Raw genomic sequence first — 12,990 nt, forward strand, 5'->3', positions numbered from 1 at the left:
ACAACTCTTAAGACACTTATACATTGGATTGCATACATTTTAATCTCAAGTTTCATTAGAGATCTACAGCATCAATAGCTTCAATAAAAGAATGAGCTGTGAGGGTCACCAAGTTCTCAGCTGTTCAAAAATGAGATATTTCAAAGAAAATCCCACCCAACCTGACATAAACTGTAAATTGCCTGTTTTCATTTCACAGTCTGTATCCAGATTGCTTTCCTATTGGGGAAATATTAATTGTTGTATTTATACAATTAAACTGTTTTCTGGAGACAGCCTACCTTTGGATTGGATCTTTGTCTGTTTTCTTGAGTACTTAAGCAAGACTGCTTTGGAAGGGAAGATGCTTGTAGGAAACCAAGCATTTTGAACAAAATAAGCAACACTTTCAGAATGGGAATACATGGTCCAGCTGCCTTTCAGATAAATGCCCTGTGGCAAGTGCCAGGCTCATGCATCTGATCTATACTTCAGCAATAACAAAAACAAAAAAGTACATTTCAGCCTGCCCTTTTCTACATTTTACTCTCCTTTCCTCCCTCCTAAAGCCACCATACACACTTGTTTTACATCAATGTTTTGGCAACTTTAAGAGAGGAATTTTGCTGGCTGAGGAATGCTGGGAGTTGAAGTCCACACCTCTTAAAGTTTGGAAAATAATGTTTTACAGAAACCAGATGGTTCACCTTTCTCTGGACAAACAGCTTTATTATCAGCACCTACTGAACCTTAGAAGAGACACAAGAGCTGTAAGGCAGGACACAGGAAATCACCACCGAGAAGTGACCAAGACAAACATTCCTTGTAATGGTTCAAAGGCCAATTGCAGCAGCTAATCGGGATGGGAAAAAGAGCATCAGGCCATGCACAGAACAGCTGCTCCAGATTACATAGCATCCTAAATACCAAGAAGCTAAATACTCAGCAGAGTTTCAGAACAAAATATTTTTAAGGCAAAGGATGTGGTTTTACTTTATCTGATAACAGGCATGTGTGCTAACGTTACACACTTATACAACAGGGAATGAAAGAAGTCAGGCTCCAGTCTAGCACAAAATGCCCCAACAAAATAAACTGGCAACAATTTAATTGATGCAAACCAAGATTTCTGTGGATGCTAAGCTCAGCATTATTTACATCAGTCTAACATGATGCTTGGAAACAGGAATATATGAAATGATTGATTACGTATCAACAGAATTGATGAACATTTGTGTAGGGGTCATTTTCATATCCCAGATCTTTCATATCTCTATCTTATATATGGCCTGTCAATAAATTTTGCCAAATACAGACTAAACTTAACCTTTCACGTAATAATCGCACACAGGGCAATAGTCAGATGACCATGATGAAGTGCAATCCCTCGTGTTTTAGCCAGACAAATGTTTGCCAGAATAAAACTCATGGCCCCTCTTCTGTCACAGTAACACAGTTGGCAAGTGGTGCTATCCTCAGTTTTAATATCAGACAAGCTAAGGAAAGCATTGCCCGTTGGCAGAAAACAACTATCATTCATTCTCCCTAATTGGGCAAGTGTAGGTGGGTTCTTGGCAAAAATTGTGAAAATATTGTTTTAACACTGGAGCAGGTTTTTAAAAAAAAGAAATCAAACTGTTTTGTTGTGAGCTAGGAAAGAGACAAAAACAATGTCATAAGGCCAAAGCATTAAAAATAGGGGTAGGCTGCAGTTGTAGCTACAAGTATAATTTTTTGGCAACTAGGGACCTTCAATAGCAGGCAGTAGCAGGGCAGTAATACAAATGGGCAGACCTAATACAGATAGTCCTCAAGTTAAAACAGTTCATTTAGTGACCGTTCAAGGTTACAACGGCACTGAAAAAAGTGACTTATGACCGTTTTTCACATTTACCACCGTTGCAGCATCCGTATCATCACGTGATCAAAATTCAAATGCTTGGCAATTGGTTCATACTTATGACATTGTTGTGTCCCAAAGTCATGTGATCGCCTTTTGCGACCTTCTGACAAGCAAAGTCAGAAAGCCAGATTCACTTAACAACCAGGTTACTATCAACTGCAGTGATTCACTTAACAACTGTGGCAAAAAAGGGCATAAACTGGGGCAAAACTCACTTTACAAATGTCTCACTTAACAATAGAACTTTTGGGCTCAATTGTGGTGGTAAGTCAAGGACTACCTGTACTTTGTGCTAGTTTGGGCAGGAAGGATCTTTCAAAGGTATTCAGAGAGTTCTAGTTTAGGTATTTTAAGACTGTAGATTGCTAAGAAGTTCTTCTGTTAAATTTTGGCAATGTAATACTAACACGCTTTGGCATTTATAAAATACAGGAGAGACTTGGGGCGTGTATACAGGCCACAGGCTATCTTTAAAGATATAGATTAGGTTTTTGCATTTGTGTGTGTGTGGGTGTGTATTCCAATTGTTTTCAGCTTTCCAATTTCTGCTTCAGTTTTGTACTCACTGAAAATCTAGTCCTGAAATTTAGAGATTGGAAGCAAAAGAGTTTGGAGAGATGAATCAATATAAATATACATAGTGCTTCTCACTTTGTTCATCAGACACTAGAGATCCCAGCCACTGAATTCTTCAGAATCCAACAGAAAGAATAAATAGAATTGGGTAAAGGGTAAAAATAAAAAAAAGAATGCTGCAACTTTTTGAAATTCTGCGATTTCATAATCCAAAGGAATCTAGCAGTCCTGGATTCAACTCAGATTCAAAGATGCAAAGCAGAACACGGTCAACTGCCAGGCCAAGAAAGAAGCATTTTATAATGTGTTATTGTAAAATCGTGTTAATGCATGGAGTTAAAATTGCATTATATTCCACAGGCTCAAGAAAAGCAGCTGCACAGCTTTCTTGCAGGGAATATGGCGGCTTCCTTAGGGAACTCAGAAAATGTTGTATACTGTAACTTTCAGGCTGCCCACCCCACCCCCACACCTCTTGCTCCCCTTTTGACCCACAGAAGTAAAATAAAAGTGATGGGATCTGCCCGACAAAGCAAATAAAAAAGGGGCCTTTTGTATCTGCAAGAAGACCCCTACTCAGCAGAGGGGAAAAGGTCTCCAGGCACACACAGAGAGAAACCTTTCCCTTCGCTGCTATATGGCCACATGCTAGTCTTCTAAGAAAAGGTTTTTTTTAAAAAAAAAATCTGCAATTAACACAGCCTGATTTATAGGCAAGTCTATAGCATCAAACACAGAAAAGGATTCTTTCACATTACCACGGGAGCCCGGAAGTCCTTGGAAAACTCCTGACTCCCCACTTATTGAATTGGGCTCTTTGCTCCTTTGGCGTTATTTATGGAGACAACGAAACAAAATCTGGGACTTTTATGGTAAATGTTTAACCAGGGGGGCCCAGCCCCAAACGCAAAACACCAACTCCTTCGTTCATCCCTGTGGTATTTTGTTGTCACAAGTCGAAAAAAAGCTTTCTGGTATTGTGTAAAGCTTTCTGGCATTGCGCTAACATCTATGCTTTCCCACCCCCCTTCAAAGCGGTTTCCTTTGTTCCCAATTGCAAGCATTGTGATAAAAGGAGGAGTTTCTAGATAATCTGAGGAAGGAGTTTCCACAAGCTAAGTTTGCTTCCTACCAAGTTGAGGGCAATGTCACATTCTCATGTATTAAACCAGGCAGAGTAACATAAGCATCAGTGATATACTTGAGCAATTTTGAACAGTGGACTTGATGTCTAAAGATGCTTTTCCAAACGGCAACTGGACTTCCTTCCTTTTTTTTTGCCTTTGAAAACGCTGAAAACCAAAGAAGTCCAGTTACCTTTTTAAAAAGCACCTTTGAGTCAACTATGACCTGGATGATTGAGAATGTCTGTAGACTGCGGACAGACAATGGCTCTCAAGATCTCATGAAATTCAATTTATAATTACAAATTGAGATGTGCCCTATGAAAAGTGCTCCAGAGAAGAGGGGAGAAAGAGAGGTTTTCCAGCCAGCATTTATTTCTCTTTCCTAAATTAGGCAGTGAGCATTCAAAAGAGTTAAGTACTGATAGTGGGTTTTGAAAAAGCTGTCTCAAACTGTTTCTACTGTTTTCTGTGGAATACACAGAACATAAAAATATGTCCTTGAGGAACTGGTCTGGTCAATGGACTTTTGCTTTACAGCTCCATGACATCTCATCTCCATTTCAAAGCCGAAGAGCCAGTGCCATCCAAAGACATCTCCATGGTCATGTGGCCGGCATGACTCAATGCCAAAGGTGCACGGAATGCTGTTACCTTCCCACCAAAGGTAGTCCCTATTTTTCTACTTACATTTTTTACTGCTTTCGAACTGCTAGGTTGGCAGAAGCACCAGAGATTCGAACCGCTGAACTGCTGACCTTTCGATCAACAAGCTCAGCGTCTTACCCACTAAGCCACCGCATCCCTATTCTTCTCTAGAGTTCTTCCAATTGAGCAGTAGTAAATAGCATTTTCTTGAATTCCTTCTCTGCTCACTGATACAAACTTCAATTATGTGAGACTCAACATGACTTGTGATTTTTTTTTTCTGGAAACTTATCAACTACAAACTTAGGACACGTGATTTTACTATTCATAGGCAGAATTAGCATGCTTGAACTGCATTTCCCAAGCTCTTCATTTCTGGTAGGCTAAAGCTACACACACAGTGCTCAATTTGTACAGCCGGTTATTTAAATATTGAAGGTATACACAGAGCTCTGAAACAGGATTACCATTAGCCATCACCAATGCACTGATGCACCTGTACAGCCATGTACCAGTATAGCAGTATTGGGCTGCATCTGCATGACATGCTGAATTACAAGCTTACCCATCCTATTTTGGCCTAATAGGTTCTGTAAATAGAGGCCCTGTCTATAATTTCTAGTTCAGCATGTCTTAGGTATTCAAAATAATTACTGTAAATGTGTAAATTGTGGCCTAGTTAAAGATGTGAACACAGCCACAGATCTGTTCCCTAACTCTCTTTTTTTCCCCACCAATTCCTGAGTGACAACATAAATGTAGGTTCATGTTCAGTATCCAATGATATTCACAATATATTGTGGAATCAACCATTGGCTGGACTCCCACATTATGCTAAGGATAAGTTGCTTGAATTTGGCTAACTATTACACACACCCAGAAACACAAACAAAGAGAGCACAGTGCCCATTCTATTCACAACAAGAAGAATGATTCCATACAATAAAAAACAGACTTATTAAACTATGATTTGTCAAAACCAAACATGCTGCTCACCTTACTCCTGGCAAAGAACCGGTGGCAAATAACCTGATCTGCGAACAACAAAACTCTCTTCTTCAATAACCAGAATACTGATGGATGATTGATTTGTTTTGTCTACGCAGGGCAGAATAGTGATGGTTGAGTAACAAGTGCTTTTTATAGGACATTCCACTGAAACAAAACATCAATAACTTGAAGCCAAAAGCCACTTTAATTGACAGTTTTGGAAGATTACATACTCTTGGATGTCTACTAAAGAAATCCAAGATTTCAGTTGCTATTGCCCCTTCAAACAGCCATATCCTTTTCAGCCAACAGTAATACTACTGAATTCATGTTTTTTACTTATAGAAAATATGTATGATATTTTGCTTTGTACATGGTGGAATAAGACATGATTTAAACTATTAGCTGGAGTCACACAGTACCTTTAAGCCAAAACATACCATATGATAGTGTGATAATGTACTATGCAAATCAGAGAAACACAAAAAATAAAAGGAAAAAATATATAACCTGCAATCTTCAGTAGGCACAGTCATTCATTTTAATTTTACCCCATCTTATTTCAGGTTCTTACAGAAAAATGAGGATTTACACAAAAAACTTTATCCAACTTTATGCAGTTAATATTTTTTTCTGATCTGAGAAAAACACATATTTAAAATATTCTTATCCCACATTAAAATTATCTGAATATTAACAAAATGTGTAAGTTTTCCATCCTTCTTACATGTTTATATAATTTTTATCCTGTATAATGAATGTTTGCGTGTTTACTGTTCTTGCTTTTATGGTTTTGTTGATTGCTTGATTTATCAAATCTGTAAAACTGCAACTGTTTCCCCACAATCTTAATAGTTTCATTATAGATTAAAGATAATTATGTAAATGATTCAAAGAAAATGGGAAGATAATATCAAAACAGAGCCTACACACTGCCATATTATCTATAATCATACTGTGATGGAATTGTATTGTTATTGTATTGCTACAAATAAGCCTCTGATGAAAACGATCGGGGAGAATTGCCTTCTGCACTAGCTTGAAGGGTGTACTAAAATTGTAAACTGGAAAGCATAAACTGAAAATACTATATTGGATTGCAAGTTACTGAATAGTAAAAGATTTATCGTCACAATTGATATCACTTTAAAGTATTTTCAGTATAACAAATACCAAATTTAAGAGCCAGTTTGGTGTATGGTTAAGATATTAGCTAGAAACCAGGAGACTGTGAATTCTACTCCCAATCTAGACACAAAACCAACTGGAGCCAGACACTTTCTCTCAGCCCTAGGAAGCAGGCAATGGCAAAACACTTCCAAAATCTTACCAAGGAAGCTGTAAGGACTCATTTAGACAGTTACCAGCAGTAAACAAAACAAAAATGACTTGAAGGCACACATACAACCTCCTCCCAAAATATAGCTTTTGAGAAATGGAAGTGCCAAGAACAAGTATCTAGCTCTTATGATTGCAGACAAGTTCAAAAACACCTGAGCAAAAACCAGAGAAAGTTATGAAACCAGATACAAATTTAGACAGAAGATATATTTCAACATAATGAACTCATTATGACTTAGCTGCAAATGAGCACGGTTGTGCCTCTCCTGCAAATAATAATGCTTGCAAATGATGGGCAATGGATAGGAAACTGTTCTTGTTATAAGAATGTTTTTCACTTGAATATTTGAAGATAAAACACAAAGATTTCTCTGGTGTGTCAAGAAGACGATATCCCTATTTTTTATACTACAGGAAAGATACACTACCTCTCTACTCGTTGAAACTGGAATAGGTCACAATTATGTAAATCATTTGATGTATGGACACAACTAGAACCAGAAAAAAGAAATGCAATAGTATGTACTCTTGCTAAACTGACGCTTTGTCCATGCTACCAGGAAATATTGTAACTATTAAGAAAACAAATATTTTACTTATTTATTTATACTCAATTTACATTTGACAAATGCAATGCAACAATATAGTATATAATAGAGTATACAATAAAAAGAGTGTACGAGAAAATTAATATCGTATTACAAATTACTGTGAAATCCATTTGCTTAGGAGTAGCCATAATTTTAGACACAGAATTTCAAATTAAGCCATGGTTACCACAAACCTGATCCAACTTAAAGCAAGCAAATTATGCTTCTTACATAATTTGTAAAGATTCAGGGACTTTCATGTCGATATTGATGGTCCTTCAAACAACTTGATCTCTTTCTGGGCTCTAAGTAAGGTAGCAGTAAACTCACCTTTGAAGACTACATAGGCACATGTAATTTTCTGGGCTCAATATAGAAATAACCTGTCAATGCCTTCTCCTCTACAGTGTTTTATTGACTCTCCAGTCTATCTCAAATATTCTGGAATTTCCTGGTGGTCTCCCATCCTAACTAAGAATTAGGTCCAGTCCAGCTTTCTAGCTTAGCTTTTTGAGATCAGGCAGATCAGACAGCCAAGTGTCATGCTCTGCAGTAAATTAAAAAATTAATAATGGGAGGGAGGCAGCAACAATGAAAATGAATGCAATAAGAAAAGATGTCTAGCATTTTAATGACTAAACTTTGCACCTGACTTCTTATGGCTTTAAAAGAGCTCACTGTAGAAGATCTATCAATAGTTAAGTCTGAACAGAACCAGAGTGTGTATAAATGCAAACATTTCAATAAATGTTTCCTTAAAATTATTCCTTAAAGATGGGTTGCTTTTGCAGGACATATTGTTAATTGCAGTTGAGCCGCAGTAATCCAAGCACACTGTTGTTGCTAATGAAGAGACTTTACAAAACTAACACTATTATAGATGTTTTTAGGCAGTGCTCAAAGCTAGATGTTTGTTCCTACAATTTCAGAAGAGCATGAGGACAGAGTTAGCCACAAAGCAATTGGGTGCAAAGACAAAAGAAATGTTTCAGAATGCTGATGAGTTTCAATTGCCACGGCTGCAAAACTAAAAGGGAACTTGTTCACAGAAGTACTCATCTGGTCAAGAAATAAAAATGACCCTGACATGGATACAAATAGCTGGACTAATCCAATAAAAATGCAGAAGTAATACCAAATTCAAGCAAGAAAGACCATTTCTAGAAAGACTACAAAGGTGCCTGGAATGACTTTTAAAATAAAAGGCAAAAGAGTCTCAACATAAGCCCAGATTTACTGCTGGAAAAGTAGTAGTTGTTGTTGTTGTTGTTGTTGTTGTTGTTGTTATTATTATTATTATTATTATTATTTATTCGATTTTTATACCGCCCTTCTCCCGAAGGACTCAGGGCGGTGTACAGCCAAAGTAAAAACAGACAATACAATATACAATTTAAAATACGAATTAAAAAACTTATTTTAAAGTTGCCCAAGTCTAAACCATGCACCCACAAGCCTCTCTTGGAAAAGAACAAAAGGGGGGGGGAGAAAGCGCTTTAAAACAACCCTTCAGACAAGAAAGGGTTTTATCACTCCTCTTATTTTTTTATTTTTTTAAATCCATTACTATTACTATACCACTGTTGCTTGCAAAGGGCTCCCCCTTACGCCGAACCAGGCACCTGATGAACTATGGCAAGACCCAATCAACTGCATGTAAACATCTTGAAAGCTTCTGGATCTTGAAAGGAGTGATTTAAAAACCAGGCCAAGCCTCTCTCTCTGCGTCAAGGGCCAGTTTTCCCACCAAACGCTGTCGCTTCTTTACCACCCACTTAGAAGACCCACCAGTAGCAATTTCCAAAGGCCCAAGTGTGCCGGCTGCGCATTCTGCCAGGAGCCTAAAGGTGTGTGTTGAGAGGGGGGGGGGAAGGAGAGTTGAAGGAAAGCCACATGATAGATGAGCTCTCCCGTGTTGACATCCCGGCTCGCAAATCATCCCCGCCGCTCAACCCAAGACCGACGCCGGGCCGTCGTTGCCCCCGCTTCAACTTCTGAAGGCAACACCCTCTTGCCACCCAGAATCCAAGACCTTTCTTTTTTTCTTTTTTTTTTTTACTTTCCCTCCTTTGGGGGATCAAAGTCCGCTTCAACCCAGCCGCAGGAACCGAGGCGCGGTGTCCTCAGCTGCCCCCTCCAGCCCACTTTGCTGACTGCGCTCCTCCCCACCCCAAGGTCCTACAGGTGATGCCTCCCGGTAACCCCGAGAGCACGGAGAGCCCGCAATCCGGCCAGAGGTCGACTCAAGAAAGCCCCAGCGGACTGGATACGGATACGGATTCGGCTCTGCATTGCCTTCCAGAGAGAAGTCTGGCGCGGCTACAACACGGCGCCGGCCAACTTCGCAGCCCCATTTCGCAAGGCGGCGAGAGTCTCCCGGGTTGGCACCTCCGCGTTCGCCCCAGCGGGTCCCACCCGCCGCAGCCGATGCACAGTTGCCCTTCCTCATCTTCCTCGTCTGCCCTCTCCCCACCCCACCCCCAGTGACCCTCTCCCCCACCCTCGGTCTTCCGTACCCTCCGGAGCCCCGGCGCTTACCGACTGCAAGAAGCGCAGGGTGCCCACGTAATCCCGCTCGGTGCCCAGGATCTCGTTGAGGACGCAGAGGCGAAGGCGCAGCTGGCGGTCCGTATCCTTAGCCGGTTCCGAGGGGAGAGCGACGGTGCCGGGGGCCGCTGCCGTTGCCGCCGCCGCCGGACTTTCAGACACCGACTGCACTTCCATGGCTCTTTGCCTGCCTCACCTTCCCGAAGATCGTCCCGGCCGGCTCCGGTCTCCTCACTCAGCGGCCGGGGCTTTTTAGGCGCCCTCCATCCCGGAGGCGCACGCCAAACGCCCCCCAAGCAAAGAACGAGTCGCCCGCTTATTCGCTCGCCTTAGCGGCCGCCAGCAAAAACACCACGCTAGGACATGGCGAAGAGAAGGAGGCGGCGGCGGCTAACGAGGAGCAGAGCGCGAAGAGCGCTTGAATGGGAGAGAAGCGAGCAGGGAGTGGAGCGCGCGAGGGGGGCGTGACCGGGGCAGCGGGGCGGAGAGGAGGGTCGGCTCCGTCCGGGCTCGGAGGCGGGGACGGCGCTCCGAAACGAGGGGCGGGGGTGGGTGGCCGCGGCGGGACGAGCCCAAAGCAGAAGTCTGGGCGGCGAGGAAAGAAACGCGCGAGGCCGAAACAAAGAAGTGCGGCGGTCGCGGAAAGCTGCAGACGCGGGGAAGATGCGGGGATTTTTTTTAACGATCCAATCCAACCCCCCCCCCCCCAAAAAAAAGCTTCGGCGCGCCTTTTGCCCTTCCGACCCGAGGTGGAAGTCGCCGTGCAAACTTGTTTGCGGTCGGTTTCTCGGGCAGCTCTTCTTTGTCTTGCCCACCTTCTCACACACGCACGCACACACACACTTTGGAGCAAAATTGTCGGCCTATGGTCGGCAGGGATACAAAACGCCCGCCATGCGGTACAAAATTATACCCTTTTTGCCCGCTTTGCTGAATGAGAGGGAAGCCTTCCCTTCCCTGGCGGGATGTTTGCAGTTGCACATGCCGGCTTCTTCTTCTGCAGGGTTGGGGCTGCGTTTGGCTTCGCGGAAGTCTTGTTCCGCAAAGGCTAGCATGGAGGAGAAGCAGCGGCTGCTTACTTTGCAAGCAAGTCAACCAGCCTTAAGACCTGGGAGTCCCACCATTTTTTTTTTCTTGCAAGCAACGAGCAAAATCCATCACGCGTGGAACCTACAAATTCGGGAGGTGTTTTAACACACTGGGAAAATTGGGAGAAATTGAGGCACAAAAGTAATTCAGGGCTGATGCTGCTTTGAAAAACTTGACGCCTCAGCAAGAATTTTGGACTCGTTTGTTTGAACAAAACCAGCTGCAGAGTTAAGGGCCGCTGAAATAAAGCTGAGAGAGTATACAGCAAGTGGGCTTTTACAATAAAAAATTTGATCAGCGTGGGTGCTCTAAAACAGGTTCCTGGGCATAACACCTTTTCATTAAGCACTTCATTAAGTGCCAAAAATGTCAAGATAGTGGCCACAACCATATAATTGAAGGTCCGCCTTTTTATATGTACAGGCGTTAATTTATTTATTTTTTAATTTTAAAAACCTCAGCAGACATCTCTGCTTTAATGATAATTATGTTATTTGATATGTACAGATGTTGTCTAGGAAGCACATTATTTTCATTTTCTGAGCAGATTCAGGTAATTTCAAAGAAGGGGGGAAGCAGCAAAAATGCAGAAATACAAATGATCCCACATTCTTTATTCCTACAGACCCTGGCAAGGCAAGTATATACGAATTTCCAAGTGCCCAAATTATGACCACGTTACTATTAGGACACTGCAACAGACACAAGTTCCAGGACCAGTCATGAGTGTCCTTTTTCAGTACTACCGTGTTTTCCCGAAAATAAGACCCTGTCTTATATTTTTTTAAACCCTGAAATAAGCTCTTGGCCTTATTGCCATGCACTCAAAAGCCCGATTGGGCTTAATATCTGGATGTCTTATTTTGGGGGAAACGGTATCTACCATATTTCTCGGACTATAAGATGCACGGGAGTATAAGACGCACCTACATTTTTGAGGGAGGAAAATAAGAAAAAAAAATCTGCCTTTGCCCATTCGCCGCCACTGTTTGCCGCCACCGCAACCCATTCAACACGGCCCATTCAGTGTTGCCTTGGCCCGTTCGGCGCAGTACATTCGCCTTTCGGTGGCAGTACCCGTTCGCCACAGCCTGTTCGCTGCCGCGACCCTTGCAGCACAACCCATTCGCTGCAGCCCATTTGCCGCAGCCCGTTCAACGGCCAGTTCAACGATGCCCATTCGATGATGCCGATCCCCGCCACCTGGAATTGGCTGAAAATGTGACACAGGGAGGGTGAAAATGCAATACGTGGAGGCTGAAAACAGCCAAAGTGTGGGGGCCAGCAGATGGGGCTTCGGCAACATTCAGTGTATAAGACACATTGCAATTTTCACCCACTTTTAGGGTGCGTCTTATACTCCGAAAAGTACAGTAACTTTGAACCGTCACTGAATGAATGGTCAATAAGCAAGGACTACCTGTATTGCTCTCATATTATTTCTTTATCATTTATCTTTCTACAATAAATATAGGAAACATATTAGGTATTTATAGTAGTGCATGAATTTGATCAACAAACAAATACGTACAGCCTAGTACAGTATGGATGCCTTGAGCTGGGTTGTCACCGGAATCACAAGAAACTATAGGAAACTCAGTTTGGTCTAGTGTAGTGGTTAAGGCATGAGACTAGAAAGCAGGAGACCTTGAGTTCTAATCCCACCTTAGGTGTGAATACCATCTGGGTAACCTTGGTCTGGTCATTCTCTCTTATCCCAACTGACCTCACAGGATTGTTGTTATGGGGAAAATAGGGGGAAAGTGTATGTTTGCTGCCTTGAGTTATATAAAATCAATCAATCAGTCAATCTCAAGCGCTTCATTCTATGCTTGACTCTCCTGAAGTGCTTCCAGTTAATCAATCCCTGTGTTGAATTTTGAAACCATGGGAAGAACACACTCCCTGCATGGAGTGACATATTTCTAGCCTGGATCCCTGCCATATCTTCTGATGCAGATTTCTCCCACTCCCTGGAAAAAGTGGCTTTTGGTAGTATTTCCTCACCTGGTGTTACACTAGTACTTGTAAGATTGCACTTAACCATCTTTAAAGATTGAGGATTCAAAGCATTGCTTCTGCACTTGTGTGAACATTTCTCCTTCCTTCCTTCCTTCCTTCCTTCCTTCCTTCCTTCCTTCCTTCCTTCCTTCCTTCCTTCCTTCCTTCCTTCCTTCCTTCCTTCCATTGATCTACATCCTTG

General features: G+C 42.0%; 1 protein-coding gene across 1 annotated transcript in view; it reads right to left on the reverse strand.

The window, feature by feature from the left end:
• The window catches only part of PREX1 (phosphatidylinositol-3,4,5-trisphosphate dependent Rac exchange factor 1), a 265,515-nt gene extending 255,363 nt beyond the window's left edge, over nucleotides 1-10,152 (reverse strand). Inside the window, exon 1 of the mRNA XM_058175593.1 lies at nucleotides 9,690-10,152. Within this exon, the coding sequence (XP_058031576.1) occupies nucleotides 9,690-9,875 (186 nt within the window). The 5' untranslated portion in view covers nucleotides 9,876-10,152. The remainder of the gene's footprint in view (nucleotides 1-9,689) is intronic.
• Nucleotides 10,153-12,990: the final 2,838 nt, after the last annotated feature.

Source organism: Ahaetulla prasina, chromosome 3 (assembly GCF_028640845.1).
Source record: "Ahaetulla prasina isolate Xishuangbanna chromosome 3, ASM2864084v1, whole genome shotgun sequence".
NCBI lineage: Eukaryota > Metazoa > Chordata > Lepidosauria > Squamata > Colubridae > Ahaetulla > Ahaetulla prasina.